We start from the raw sequence: 15,970 nt of genomic DNA on the forward strand, positions 1-15,970 counted from the left end.
AATCATCTACAGATTGTTTACAGAATTCCTCGACGGATCACTTGACATAGTCATACCACAATAAGAGGGACCCTGAGAAGGTAGGTGCCTCTGCAGGAATAAACGCAGTCTAGATCAGCTACAGTAGACTTCTTTTACAACGTACCTACACCGGCTGCCTTTCACTGCAAGCAGCGGGTGGGGGCAACATAAAAGTGGTCCTGCGTGATAAAAGGTGCCAACCAACCTTAGAAGTGAGCCTAGACTAAGTGCTTTTATATCACCATGGCGATATAGTAAATGTCAATGGTGTCGGACTTGGATAAGGGATCTGTTACGTCGAGGCTTCAAAGGGGGCCGCGCTGCCCCTCCCTTGTCCACAGCATTAATCCAGATGAGAGGTGGCTGAGCTGAGTGGAGCAGAGGCTAAATGAAGCTGAAACCCTGAGGTAATTACTACCTGCCTGTCAGGAAGTCTCTCTAAAGGGCCCCGTGTTGACACGAGCGCCAATGACGATGCATTAGCGCTTCAGAACGCTGTTTATCAGGCTCTGTAACGCAGCACGCAAGATTGCAAGAGTGAGAATGTGGAGATGGAGGCGGTGGGGATAGTAAAAAGAGAGTCAGCCTCTGAGGGGTGTCCCAATTTTCCACTCAGTTAAACTTAAATTATGATGGATGGGATTCCCTTTTTGCAAATTTTTTCAGTCCCAGATTCATTAAAGCGCCAGTTTAATGAGCTCTGTACACTGAGTCACTGGTGACGTCAAAGCTCCTCTTTTTTTCTTTTTCTTTTTTTTTTGTTGCTTCCCCTTGGATACATTCGCAGTGAGTCAGCAGAGCCCCACAGACCAGAAAGGTTGTTGCACATCCAGGCTCCACAGAGGGCCGTGGATGCACCCTGCTGAATCAGCGATGTACCTCAAGCTACAAAATGAAAGTAAATGCTCTACAAACAGAGACAAACATTCGGGTGTGTTACATTATAAGCACAAAATTACTGAAATACAAACCGGGGAGGCAACGTGACGAGGTCTATGTCACAGGGAGGATGAAGACTGCGGAATGCAGGAAGAAGCATCTCGCTCAGGAAAAAAATGGTCCATTACCAAGTGGGCTACACAGTAATTGACCTTTTCTTCACAAATATGAGTCACTTGTATCAGTCGGTGCAGCCAATCTTAAACAATGACACAAACGTTTTACAACAGAGCATGCCATGAAACGCGTCTGTCTTTAAATGATGAAAAGAACAAGAAACTTCAGAAGAAGTTGGGAGTGACTCACAGCTCCCCCGCTGCTTTTTGTATCGCAGATGATGGCGGGGGTCTAATAGAGTGAATCCTATGGAGAGCGGATTATCTGAGAGTGGGATGCCACTGAGGAAGAAGTGAGAGGAAAAAAAGGCTGAAAAGAAAGAGGAGATAATGGAGAACCTTCCTGCCTATTTACCTTTTAGGCACATACGTATCATGGCAAGTGGGTGTGGGAATTAGTGGGAAAATAGAAAGATTAGAAAGGGGCAAAGGACAAGCTGGCAGTTAGTGAGAATGATGTCATATGTCAACATTAGATACTGGACTACTCAGTTAATAGGAGATGCACTGGCATATCTACGATAATGTATCTGCAGGTAGTGACTGATATTGCCGTAGAAGTTGTGTCCAGGCACGCTGATAGATAGAGTTGGACTCTATGCAGGGATGAAGAGTCAGACTGTAGCCCAAAGGTGCTGGGAGGTCCATGCAAGTCAAGTCTTTGCTCTGTGGCCACTTCAGATATGAGTCAGAGTCAGTTTTTACTTTCTGTGTGGCCCCGGCCCCCCTCCCCCCCTGCTTTCTTTTTGGTCCACGGTTCGGGTCCCCTGCTCTCCTCTCCCTGTCTTCAGCTCTGACGCCTCCTCTTCTTCCTCCTTTTCTTCCTCAGACTTCAGGGGGAGGTGAGTCAGACTGGGGGTCACCATCCACCCGCACCACTGCAGGGAGAGTAAAAAAGAAACACAAACAGGTGATTTGTTGTGATATTTAAATCAGTGGTGGTACTTTTTTTTTTTTTTTTTTTGAACAAGAACCTTTTTTTCTTATTCAAACAGTTATGCATATTCACACTTGTGTCAACACCTCTTGTGTTTCCCACTGAGCAGCTCCTCTTTAGTAAGTGTGAAGTCCTTTGATTAAGGGCACCTTGATTAGTTTCTGATTCATGGGGAAATGTTTTTCAGCAAGTTCCCTCCCTACAAAGATTACAACTTAACCTATCCATCAAAATGCTTATATACTCTAGCCCCTTTTGCCTGCAGGGGGCCCTGTGGTGTCACTCACCCATCCAAACCTGTTAAACTGGAATCATTAGCTGGATGAGGATGGGAGACAAATGCTCTCTTTTCCCACAAACTTCTTAACCTGTTGTCAATTGAGGGAAGCCATGGAAACGCCTCAGGAATGCAGAGGCATTTCTGAGAGGACCCCCGAGTCTGGTGGGTGTTTTCACGTCTTCATCAATGCATCCTTGTGCCAGGGAAGTGTAGTCCAAGAGGGTTTATTTTGAAGCCTCAGAAGAGGGGCTTTCTTTGGTAGAATGTCACAGGCTCTCCCTCCGTTTACATTCCCTTTCCCTTCCCAAAAATCCCATCCTTCTCCTCACATTTCACTAATTTCAAATACACTGAGATAGCCATGCTCAGCCTCTCTGCTCACCATATCTATCCACAATGATTCTGTCCAGTCATAGCCACAGTTCATAGCACTCCTCTGTCTCTTCCTTCCTGTTTAAACAGGCACTCTAGAGACATCGTCAATGACACAGAGCAGAGACACACTGACGCTGGCCAGTGCACAGCCATCTGTAACGCACACAAGTCCAGGCACATGCACAGTGGCTTGCACCTGTACTTTTGCCTCAATGCAACTGTTTCTGAACGAGCATTGCACCTCATCTTGCAGCCAGCAGTGATAATAATAGCCACATGGCTGTCCAATGTTTTATAGAGTCCAACCTCATTCCAGGAATCAATACAAGCTGTCTTTCACTGAACCAGTTCAGTCAGGTCTACTCTGAAATGTGAACTTCCAATCGCAGCGAAAGCTTTTGTTGCCAACTTCTTTCTTCTTCTTCTTTCTTTTTTAATCAGCACATGCGGGCAACCCTGATTGGACCCTAAGCCGTGGTAAAGCTTTGAAATTTGCTGATTGAGATTGGAATTGAGATGGCTTCATAGTAATCACAAGAACTCCCAGGGAAAGGTTAAAGAGACAATGAGATTGTTTTACTAATTAAAAAAATGTATTACTTGTTTTTCATTTTGCTACTTGATCACTCCCAGGGGGCAGTGCCTCATTGCACTGCTTATTTTATTACTTTTCCATTGAAACCCCAAAATCCATGGATGGATTATGAGTCAGCGAGCCCCTGGACACAGCCCCTGTTAGCGCCTACGTTGGAGTTGAACTTTCTGTTGCTATAGCAACCACTACAGATCAAGCAAATATTGACATATTTTATCTGCTCTGCAAATGCCCTAGTTGCAACATTACAACTGTTTTGTGATTATTGATTTGTGATTTGTTCATTTTTTGTCAGTTGACTGCTAACCAAGCTAGCCATTGTACCAGCTGCCTGGCTAATGTTATGTCTCTTTTACAGTTTAATAAGAGTCACTTCAAGCAGAGACTCTGGACCCTTGAGTCACCTCGGGGGCCCATGGGGCTGTAAACTGTAGACCTGCTCATTAATCCATAGATGCTAGCATGAAGATAAATGAGCAAGTGAAACAAACACTGAATATGTATGATGTTGTTGTTGTTGCCCTTCTTGATAAACTCATAACAGTTCTGGGAATACATCCACTCTGAGTAGTTTATTAAAACTTCCTAATGTGGGAGGATGACAACCAGCCACAAGGCATCCCTCCTCTATCACTGAAACTGGATTAGCTAGTAATTCGTTACATGACTCAGCTCATTATCACTGTAACCCGCAGCAGTATAATGTTACACACTGAGGAACGTACTGCTGAGCTCCTGCAGCTCCTTCAGGCTTTTGTCCAGAATCACAAATGTTTAGTAAAACTATGCTGCGTCCCCCTGATGATTGTTTTTGATTGCAGTGCTGCAATAAAGACCCTCTTTTTTTTTTCTTTCTTTTTTTTTTTTTTTTAAATAAGCATTTCCCTGTGACATTCAGCTAAAGACAAACTGCTGTTTCACTCTTTATTCTGATGAATAACAATCTTATTACTTGTGTTCTGAACTGAAAATCTAGATTTTTGCAATAACCCCCGAGCCTCCTTTGACTGGTTTTTGACCGACAGATGCGTTGACTCCATTTTGTGTAGACTGTGAGGTCAAACACAGGGCAGGGATGCACAGTTAGGAGATGTGAGTGAAGGGGTTAGAGTCCTGTTTAAATTTTAAACACATTCAATATGCACAACTCAGAGGAGGGGAAGCAGGCAGCAAAAGAGGTTGTGGGGGAAGGGAGGGGTGCAGCACAGATAGATGGCTCTTTTTAATGGAGATGAGCAGACAGAAATGAGGCTGAGCGCCCCTCATGTAGGAGGCTCTCACCCCTCCACGGTGACTCACGCAGGGAAAACCCTCTCTGAATGTTGTCACTCAAAACACGGGACATTTTCATTGCTCTGTTTCTCGTTTTAAAAGCTTATTTGACTTGTTTTGACTGGAGGTGTTCCCATTATTTTAGCCGCCAGTAAAATATGGTTCGTTGGAAACAGGAAACCCCTCTGCGATTATCATGGATTTATTGTGCATATTCTCAGCCCCTTGCGTATTTTACCATACCCCGGTTGGTCATGGAAGAACCAACAACCCCCTGCATGAGAGCATTTGCTGCATTTTTTTTTTTTAATGGCTTCCGCACCCGCAGACAGTGTTAATGCCAATTAGCACGTGCTAAACGCCGATGCCGGATCAGGTTTTGAAAGGCAGCGAGACCAGGCCTGGATCCTGTCTCGTAACACCTGCTAATGAGCCAATCAGTTAAAGAGGCAGCAGGGTTGACGGGGCAGTCATCCTCTCAATGAACCAATCCCGGGCTCTTCCTCCCAAAAGAAATTCCTTCTTTTCTTCAACATGCAGTGGGCTTTGCATTTGTGGAGTGGAAGAATGGAAAGAGGGACTCAAACAAAACACAAAAAACAAAATAAGCTGTTCCCAAGCCTCATTAGAATGTAATTGGTATCCTAGACAAGACACAGTGCCACGGATTGTTCAAGGGAGGATTTGTCAGCTGTGTGGCTTGTTAGCACATTATTATCCATGTATAACTATTTCTTAGGCTTTACATAAAAAACCTAGAAAGGAAAGAATGAAATCCTGAGAAAGAGGGAGCCAGGGAGAGAATGTTGAATGGATAACAAGATCATGACTGAACTTGAGACTTCTTCTTCAGGTAAAAAGCCTGTCAGGTTTATGCGGATAGATCGAGTGAGAATGCTGCTTTCATCTCTTTAATGTAAGTGAGTATTGAAGGAGGGTAGACTGCTCTTTGTTGTGCAGAGGTCGCATCTCACTCCTGCAGCTTTTGCCTTTACTCTCCAGTCGGCTGTTTAAAGGTTATCCTCTTTTTGCAGGCGCTCAGTGCAGCTTCCCCACCATGCAGCCAGCCTTATTTGATGTACCTGCACCCAGCTGTCAGCGAGTGAACTCCCTACATCACATTTATTGATGATTTAAATATTCAGAGACAGTAAACATCTACAGCAATTTTTGAAAGTAGTCCCCAAGAAATGCATAATTTAATCCTTTTTGAGTAATGTTTGCTGAAAACTGCACCGCCCAGCTGTTTGAGGAAATTACTGAGCCTATTTAAAAAAAATGAAACTATATGTTTGTGAATTTGTGACCCCTTTTTACAGATCTACATCTTCACTAGAAAGCATTGGGTTTGGGGCTGGAGCCCACAGGCAGGGTAGTGAAGCTGAAAAGTGTTGAGAGATTAATTAACACATCGTTGATTTCGGTCTTCTCATGGGATTTGTTGACAATAAGTAGTGTAAGAAATATAAAAATAAATTCAAACATATCCTTAAAATAAAAACATATAAATAATTACAAGAGACAAACTAGGCTATTTTTTTGTTTGTTTGTTTTCTTCTGTTCATGTAGCAATTAAAGATAACTGTAGAAAAGAAATAACTTAACACTCCCTCTGTGTTCATCTCGCTCAATGCACTGCACTGCATGAAGTAAATTAGGCACATTGTAAATTATAATTTATGATTGCTCGTGCATGATGTTAGTTTTATCCGTCCACGCCCGACATGATATACTGAGTTCATCTTACAAAACCTTTTAGATTTTGTCTGGCTTGCCAGACTATGTGGTAAAACCTGTCCTACAGACCCACACCCAAAATACTTTGTGAGCCCCAGTAGACAAATATAGAAATAGAGGAGTGGTAAGGCTAGTAAAGGTAAATATAGATCAAACATGTAAAGTTTCTTGCCCTCCTTATACATTACACTTCTGATATGTACTGACTGAGGTTGAAACTGTGTCAAACTTCTGTCAACACTGAATCTCTCAGCCTCATATTGAGGGTATAATGAGCTAATGTTCGGTGCAGGCCTCATATTCATGTTACTGTAGTGCCTCACAATCAGAATCTCCACATTCCTGGAGTCTAATACATCATGCATGCATGTATGTAAGATTTGGCCTCACCTATCCGCTCTTGGCAGCGAGGTATTAGTCCTGCTGCTAGGTGATATATTTGTTTTTGATCTCAATCCCCAGAAATGTGTCTTGGCTCTGAGGAAAATGTTTGCACAATGATGAAAAACTACTACACAGGTTCTCCAAATCTCACTGCAGTATCTTGATGTAATTGATAATGACTTTCTTTGGCAGCAACAATACCAAGGTGTGAAAGGGGAATATGTTCAGTCTTGGCTGAAAGCCTTATGTTAAGTTAGAGTTTCTGTGACAAATATACAGTGGTTTCAGAAAGTATTCAGACCCATTCGCTTTTTGCACAGTTTGTGTTGTAGATTTGATTTTAAATGGATAAAATTGCCCCTTCAACCTTCATTCAGTAATTCATAATGACAAAGTGAAAATGTTAAAATAAGGAGTGAGTTTCAGGCTCACCTATTTGTTCCTGTGTGTGTGAGTGTGAGGGCTGAGTCTGGACTTCAGCATGGGCTTGCTGCTGCTGCTGCTGCTGCTGCTGCTGCTGCTGCTGCTGCTGCTGCTGCTGCTGCTCCTGCAGACTCTGACTGTCCACCGAGATGCCGCTGTCGCTGTGCAGCTTCTCTCCTTCCGGCGTCACCATCTGGTTGTTTGTAGCCGCGCGGTTGTTAGCTGCCTGCTTGTTCTGCTTGCAGCTGTTCCACCTGTGGAGAGATGGCGTGTGATCCTATCTGACTTATCGATATTTTCGATTTCACAGCAGTTATGAGCTATAAAACAATAACAGTCAAGTGATAAATTCATTCCCTGTAGCAGGATGATCAGAGATGGTAGTAACTAAAATATCAGTCGGCAAACAACCACTTATCTATATATCCTAAACCAAACACTGGAACAAAAATGTAAGGACTGGATTAACCTGAGTTTTTATGCCCTAGCATAAGCCACAATCGTTAGCATGTCCTACCTGCATTAACCTGTTCAAAATGCTACATTCACATCTACACAGTGCAGTGCTTCTCTACTATGTGGAAGCACACCCTGGATGCTATAAGAGTTAAGGCTAATGTTAGCAGCTCTGTCCTGCTTTTTATTAGATACGTTTACACAAGAACAATGTATTTCCTTTATTTCCATGTCTTCTACATGGATCATTAACTAGTGACGATGCTTCCTTTCGCCTGGGAAATGTAGCTTTAGCCTCACGCTATTTGAACAATATAATGTTCTTAGCCATCAACAGCTAAAACCCTTTACAAGATTACTATTTGGAAATCTGTGAGCTGGAAACACTATGAAGTGCCAAACAGAGTTGTCAATTCAGCGTCGCCTTCCATTAATGGACAACCTGCTGTTGTCTGCTTCTATCCGAAATCATTGTTACAGAAATGGCTGTGAATTTCAATGGTAAATCTGCCATTATTATCTTGTAAACTGCATGTGTGCCCTGAGAATGATCATTTATTTTAGCCTAAGAATAGAATAGAAACCTGTAATAAGATGCTCAGAAAATGTTGGGGAAGCTTAACAATTCTCTACTGTAGCTTTTCTTGAGAGGATGAATGACTCGTGACTCAATGATTAAAATATTCATGAGGTACTGAGTGGTACAGTACAGTTAACACCTCTAAATGTTTACTTAATATTGGGTGTTGAAGAAATGCACATAATTTGCAGTCTGTTTGTGCAGGAGGAGTATTAGCCAGATGTGTGCGTCTGTAGGCTGATAAATCTGGCACTCAAATTTCCCCTGGTCGGCACTTTTCAAACAATCAATGCCTTTAATGAGCTTGTTTACTTGCTTCAAATGTGTTTTAGCCTGGGCTTGTATCTGTCTGTCTGAGTGCTTGAATGCGTGGTTGCATGTCCTCACTAATGTGTTCATGTGTGTGACCTTTATAATGCATTAAGTGGTGTGACCTTTCTTTCTTTTTCTTTTTTTTTTTTTTTTTTAGAAAAAAGCTCATTGAGTGATTCTCTGAAAACTGGGTCAAAACCCCTTTGACCACGGCATGCCTGAATATTTCACCAGCCACCTTCCTGCCATTGTGTAGCCTGGGGCAACATCTGTCACTCTAACATCACCCAACCAGACCACCATTACTATCACTGTTCACCCTCTCTGCCCTAGATTATATCGTGGCTGAGGTGTAAAACCCAATTGTGCTAATGTCTTTGGCCACAGAGCAAGCTTTCCATCTCTGTCTTTTCATCCAACTGACCTCTTAAAAACAATATAAGCCACGAGGCCCACCACCACAGCAGCCAGGATGGAGCAGTAGATAGGGATGAGGTTTTCATTGAGGCCGTGGCCAAGGAAGCGAGGAGAGCCAGCGCTCGATGTTGTCGTCTCTCCACCTGGCAAAGGGCTGTCGGAGCCATCCGGGGGGAAATAATTGGTGAAGGGGGGTGGAGATGAAGCCATGTCCGAGGTGGGAGATATATCTGTAGGTAGGTTAGGATCTGTGTGGAAGAAGATGAGAGAAATGAGCCTTTATGAGAGAAGAAACACACCTAGATACAACTGAGAAAGAAACAAAGTTAAGACTTTACAGCCGCACTAGATGGTGTTTACTATTTTAGTTTACCATGTTGCCAGCTTGCCAACATTTGCTTATTTTCACTCAAACCCACAAATGCCTACCTCATGGTCATGTGAGAGAAAAAGTCAGGGGATCACCAAAGTCATTAGGATTCATCCTCTGGGAACCATTGATATCTTCACCAAATTTAAATCCATTCAATAGTTGTTGAGATATTTCAGTCTGGACCGACTGACAGACACTGCTGTCCCCTTGAGCCACACCGCTATCCTGGCTGAGAAGAAATCCTGCCATGCCGACACATTTTCATATCTTCTCTGAGAGCTTGTTTGCACCGAGTCCCCAACCAGATGTCTGATACACTGCGCACATGCAGCAGCTGTTTCTGATAGACAGATGGGTGCTGGCTGAGTTGCTGTGTGCAAAAAGCAAAGGAATGTTCCTCTATGATGGGGGCAAATATCCGTCACCCACCAGCCCACCCCACACCATGCGCCTGGTCTCCTCTCACCACATCCCCATCTGTTTGATTTCTGCCCATTGCATGACATTAAGGTCATATGGGATCATGGAAAACACAGTCTGGGGCTTTAGGGAGGTCATCATGTGGAGTGTAGCCTTTACTGAGGCCAGAGAGGCAGGAAAGCTCTGTGCTACTGGATGGGTCTGGTTTCTATCACAGCTAAGCCTGGAAACAGTCATTTTCACAATTTGTCCTATTTCCTATTTCTTTGTGAGCTCCATTAATGATTCAGTGTAATTTCCCCCTTTGCAGCAGTGCAGTGCCCACTCTGATGGGCATGATTTGTCCTGAAAACACAATGCATCCATCAAATCTCTCCTACGGTCCTGTCATCTTATGCTTTCTATTTTGAAAAGTACTGTAAGTAACACTGCAGTGATTCTGTCAGATGGTAGAAAGTCTCACAGAGTAGCCTGCAGATCATTCCCCCCCTCAGGGTACGGTACAGCAAGCCGAGGAGAGGGCCTGTCCGGCCAAAACCAAAACTCCTCAGAGCTCAGCAGCCTGGTGGGGATGGAGAATGTGCAGCCCGGCTCAGATCTGAGACTGTAATTCCCAGCAGAACCTCAGGCTGCTCCTCATTAGCTTCATACTGGCGCTCACAGGATTAACCCTGTGGAGACCCCTAAGGCTTCCTTCAAGGCCAAAGACTGGGACGTTGTAGCCCAAACACTTTAGGGGTTGTTCTACTTTACAATTGTTCTGTTTTTTGGGGTGTAACTCCAAAGCATGATGGATAAACCCAGAAAGGATTTCTAAATGTTTGTCATGTATTGTAAGTTCATTCAGCTTTCACTCTGAATTGCTGATTCATGGAGTTTCTCTCAAAATTTACACAGCTACTGTATATATTAATACTAGTTACCTGCTCTTAGTACACTGTCTACACTAATATTCACAGTATATTCAGTTAAATCATGGCTAAATTATTCACAATTTGGGGATTTGATAAGTTACAGAAGAGTTCACATGACCTTATTTTAAAAGGGCCAGTTCATCCAAATAACAATACATAAATAAATACCATATTTTCTCATTTACCTCTTCTGGTATCGAGCAACCCAGATATTTTTAGTTTTCTTTGTCCAGGGTGTGAGGTATCCACCTCTGACATTTCTGCTGTGAATAAACCGCAGTTTTCATTGGAACTACTTGATGAAATAATCTCTCTGAAAACTGTTGACAGTGTGAGGACATTGTTCTTACAAAGACCAAAGACAAGTTGCTGTTGGAGTTTAAGTGTAATTGTCATTGCTTTTAGCATCACAATCAATCGATCATTCACCTCTACTCTTCTAAAGTGACAGCAATAAATCAAGCCAAAACCCACAATATACCATTATATTTAAATGCTATCACCTCTCTAACTCAGCTTCGTTAATGGTGTATGTAAGTGTTAGTACTAAGCAGACGAGCAAATTATCTAAGACACAATTAGTTTCAAATCATCTTGTAAATAAATTTAGTGTATTTTTTAAATGGAGAATTTGGGGAAGAAAATTTGATCAAATGATTGTTGTGGCCACTGATGTGGTCAGATGAGAGTCTACAAGAAAAAAAGACATTCAGCGGACCATCACGGGCCGAGGCTGTCTACACAGGTATTCTGTTTTCACTGACGTGGCAGATAGTCAAGTTTCTCCACATTGATTTGTTGCATAATTTACACACGGTTACTCCCTTTAATAGTCCGATGGGACCTCGATGGGCAACTTAGGTGGACGTATTTGAAAAACTTCTGTTGGTCATTAGGAGTCCACGTTGGTCTGTCTGTCTGCGTGGTGATGACGGGGCATTCCTGCCTCCCGAGGGGGAGATTGGTTTACTGAAATGGGAGAAATTATCCTTCATGGACAGAAAAACTACGGCACATGTGCGTGCCATACTTAGAAACACAGAAATAATGCAGAGGTCTATTTAAAGCTGTGCTATTGATTCGGGTCTGTCTAAAAGGAGGGCGGATTCAGAGGAGTGGAACATGGGTGTCTGTATTACATGCATCTCTTGACCTTTCCTGGGATGTAGTCAGGTTTCCTCAGCTACACCATACATCATCCGGCTAATGCAGGGCCGGCTAATGGTATTAGCTATGCAACACGAGCTGGCAAATAGAATAAATTGTGAATGGAAAGTGTGAAAGTGAGTGAAAGTGTGCAGACGGACGGGTCTTATATACAGTACGTCAAAGAATCCTTTAGAATCCTTACAGCCTCCCCTTTATCACACTGAGCTATCAGTCATTCTACACCACTGTGAGCGCCTTTCTTTGGTACAACGAATTTTCCCTTCATGCAGATGTATAAATGCATCAGTCACACCTCAGGACCCGCTGTAAATTGTGTCTCTCAGTCTGAGCCATGATGACAGCTCTCCAAGGACTCTACTTTACATAACACTCACTCAACACAGAGAGCGGCAGCCGCTAAGGTACACTACGCTACATCTTTATTGTAACTCCCCCTCTTTTTCTCCGTTTCTCTGGGCTGATGCAGAAAAACACGGCAGGGTTGGCCATAGACAAAAGGATAAACGCGGGGCTCCAGAGGCTGCATACCTCAGCTGGAGCAGAATGGGAGCTTATAGGCGGCGGTGGAGCTTTAACAATTTCATTTTGGCCTCAGTGAGTTTAAAACACTCATGAAACAGAATAAAACTAGCCCGGGATTTTATGAGCGTGGGGTTGTGTGTGCAGGGAGATGTGTTTATTAGCAGGGTGTGGACCAGGGGGGCAGGAAAAAAAAGATTTAATTTTTATGAGCCATTGAGGTCTTTATGGTGAAGTTAACCCCAGGGTGCTGTGTGGAGGTTGATGTCTTGGCTGCTGCCAGTTCAGGGTGGAGATGAGCAACTATCAGGCTCAGCACATGTACAATGACCTCTTTATCAGCCGCCAAACACTCTCCCTCTGTCTCAGCTCGGCCTCTATCTCAATCTTCCTCAGTGTTTGTCGCCTGACTTGCACACATCCATCACACACACATACACACACACACACACAAACTACAAATTATTCAAGTGAGCGCTCTGTCTTCTGTTCGGGAGGGTTAATAGAGGAGAGGGGAGGCAGACAGAGAGGCAGAGTGTTAGGAGAGAGTAAGGGAGGGGTGCAGATGAACAGAGGAGCTGCTGTAAAGTGCTCTGATTAGCAGGAGTAATTATACTGCAGCGGTGAAGGCGCTGAATGCACACTGGCCACCTTCCACCGCTCCGGTAGCCCAGCCACTCGAGGGCCACTGTGGGAAGAGATGCACAGAGGGGGGAGGAGAGGGAGGTATGAGCGGGGTAATAAGAAGAAAAGAAGTCTGCCTTTATCTGTTTTGTTAATCTTTCCCTCTCTTGTTCTCGAGGACAAACACTCGAACGGACACTCAGCACTTCACGTTTAATGCAGATCTACTCAGCTGAAGACTCAACAGCACCTTTCAGAAAAGCTCTGCTGAGGCCAAAATGGACAGAGACCTTCAATAAGAGATGCAGTGGGTGTTTTCAATATCAGATCAAAGAGGTTCACACATGTGCCGTGTCTGGGGTTTTAATGAAAAATGTAGAAGTTAAAGCGCACTTGGCAGGGGGATGAGTGTGCATGTGCCATGTTAGCCTACTATCTGCTGTATTGATTTTGAATGTTCATAAAAAAGTGTGTGTGTCTGGAGGAGGAGAGGACTAAGCTTGTAAAAGATTGCGTATGTGTGTGTGTGTGCGCGCGTGTGTGTGTGTGTCCTGTAGTCGAGCGTGGGTGCTCATAGAGGTCACTCAGCGAAACCTGAGCATGAGCAGAAGAAATCCCAGGACTCATATCGACCCCTCAGCACAGAATACCAGCACAGCACATATGCTGCAGCTCTCTCTGTCTGTTTTTATCTCTATTTCTCCCTCTCTCTTTTTCTGTCTCTGTCATTGTATCATGTAATTGACACTTGGTGACAGCTGGATATGAACTGGGGATTTGGGGATTTGATAATACCTCAATCATATCTTCTTCCCATATGTAGACGAGAGAGAATAACGGCGGGGGAGGAATTTTAAAAAATATATTTTCCTCACATAAATAAAATACACAGACTGGATGAGAATACCAGTGAGGCAGCTTCCTGTTTGCTGCAGAAAACATATCTGTATGCACAGTCATCTCAGACCACCATGGAAAGCCTGGAAACATCATCATCCCCACATGTGACTGCAGCCATTACCCCCATTCCCACTAGTGCTATATGACAGGGCTCTTCTTTCAAGCAGGCGTCCCACAAGGTCACTTATCGTGCCATCTCCAGTCACCACCACAGTACCATCGCTCAGGATGAGGCAGGTCAAAGGTGAGACCAGCAGCATGGGTGGGCGCCAAATGGGCAGCAAAAGGCTGTATTGTACACTACTGTACATCAGATATTTCTAGAATACATATTGCGGGTCTTTAAGGGGTTGTAAGGGGCGGTTTTCTTTTGATGGCTGTCAGTCCTGTCACATTAGCCGTGAGGGTTCTTTCAGAGTAAACATGCCTTCCTCTGTGCTTGCTGAGAATCAGCAGAAGTCTTGACTGCACCACATTGCTGTACAGTATAACGCTTGTTTAGATATGGGTGGAATCTGGGGCCTGATGAGAAAAGAAATAAGGCAGAGTTGGCAAGAAGCAGGGGAAAAAAAAGTCATTCCTACCCTCTGACCATCCAAGCTCTCATTACAACTTCAAACTTGTTGTATTATTCGGGAAATTTGAATACAGCAAGGACGACATTTTTTCGCACGCCTTTGCTGCTTTTCCACATGATGCAAGTATTGACAAGTATGAAATTTGAGTATCAGGGCACAGATGTGGACGTTGCTTCAACATGTGTTCATGTTAGCGAGAAGGAGAACAGATTGTTGTTTTGTTTCATCTGTTACTGCCTTCACCTTCACCTTCACCAATGATAGACACACTAGCAACTTTGACACTGGTGAGACTGATCTTCAACAGGTATGATAGTAATAATGTTCACCATCTTAGTTTAGCATGCTAACATTAGCTACCCAGCAAAAAATATACAGCATAGGCTAATGGGAGTGCCATTAGTTTAGTCATTAAATTAAAAGTATATAAAAGTATTGAAAAAATCCAAATGTTGATATTTTGACCTAACAGTAGCGGTAGATGAAGATTTGGGCTCACAAGTTGTTACAATTCATACTGAAGGGAAGAGGAATTTCTGTGCCAAATTTCATGGCAATTCATCTAATAGTTGTTGAAATATTTTATTCCACAGTGCAATAGTCAAATTCACGTCACACAGTAGACGAAAAGTCAGGAGGCCACCTGTGTCAGAGGGATTCGTCCTCTGGGGACCATGAATGTCTGTACAAAGTTTCTTAAAAATTCATCCAATAGTTTCTGAGATATTTTGGTTTGGAACATAAAAGGTGAATCCACTAACAGGCTGAAATTGCCATCAGCCAAACCACTTGCATGGCTAAAAACTGCAAAAACTTTATCTCATTTTTTGCTGGAAAGAACATCACCTGAGCACTCTTTCATGCCATGATATGATCTTACTGTTGTGAACCAATCTGGCAGATTTCTTGCTAAATTTGACCTGATGGCCCACAATTTAAAATGTAGCACAGAGCTAAGCAGAGGTCACATTTTGAATGGTCTCATTTGTAGCACCTTAGATGGTGTTTGGTACTTGTGGGAGGAAAGGTGTTAAGTCATCATCTATGTTATTAGCCCTTCTTCCACCTCATTTACCTTTCCTACTCTTATCTTTCCTTAGTCCATTTCTCCACTGCCTGTCAGTGCTATTACAGTCTATTAAAAGAGGAATTGACAACCTCCCTGTGGTGCTAGCACAAACACTGCACTACAACAAGGTGTTGACAGATTTTTGAGGTTCATTAACTTAGATCCAAATACCTGCCGGTCTCTGAGGCCATGAAAAATATCTGAAACCTCGAACAAGTCAGTCCTCCAAAGACACATATTGCAGCTCAAGCCTAAATCCCAACATTCATATTAAACACTGTCATTAATATATTCATTTAAAAATGATAATGCAGAAGAGATCAATAAAAGGCCCCACATTAGCAAATGTTCCAGCTATTAAGAGGTTGCTTAAAAGCATTTAATCACTCTGCAACTAAAGTGCCTCTGGTCAAAGTTTGCATTAAAAAAAATCCACATGGTAGGAGAAGAGCATCTCAGGAACAAACCAGAACCACAAACTTCTTCTGAAATCAGGGTCCATTGTTGAGAAAAGGCTGTTCTGTTCAATCCTGACTTATCGGGGATTGCCTTAAGGATG

The 15,970-nt window shown here is 43.2% G+C and overlaps 1 protein-coding gene across 1 annotated transcript in view; it reads right to left on the bottom strand.

Moving 5' to 3' along the window:
- Positions 1 to 1,812: 1,812 nt before the first annotated feature.
- LOC111217770 (tumor necrosis factor receptor superfamily member 16-like) overlaps positions 1,813 to 15,970 on the bottom strand; it is a 28,557-nt gene continuing 14,399 nt past the window's right edge. Inside the window, exons 4-6 of the mRNA XM_022739762.1 lie at positions 8,852 to 9,092; positions 7,089 to 7,333; positions 1,813 to 1,954 (exon numbers count right to left, since the gene is read on the bottom strand). Of these exons, the coding sequence (XP_022595483.1) occupies positions 1,902 to 1,954; positions 7,089 to 7,333; positions 8,852 to 9,092 (539 nt within the window). The 3' untranslated portion in view covers positions 1,813 to 1,901. The remainder of the gene's footprint in view (positions 1,955 to 7,088; positions 7,334 to 8,851; positions 9,093 to 15,970) is intronic.

This window comes from Seriola dumerili, unplaced genomic scaffold, assembly GCF_002260705.1.
Source record: "Seriola dumerili isolate Sdu_G_001 unplaced genomic scaffold, Sdu_1.0 BDQW01000044.1, whole genome shotgun sequence".
Taxonomy (NCBI): Eukaryota; Metazoa; Chordata; class Actinopteri; order Carangiformes; family Carangidae; genus Seriola; species Seriola dumerili.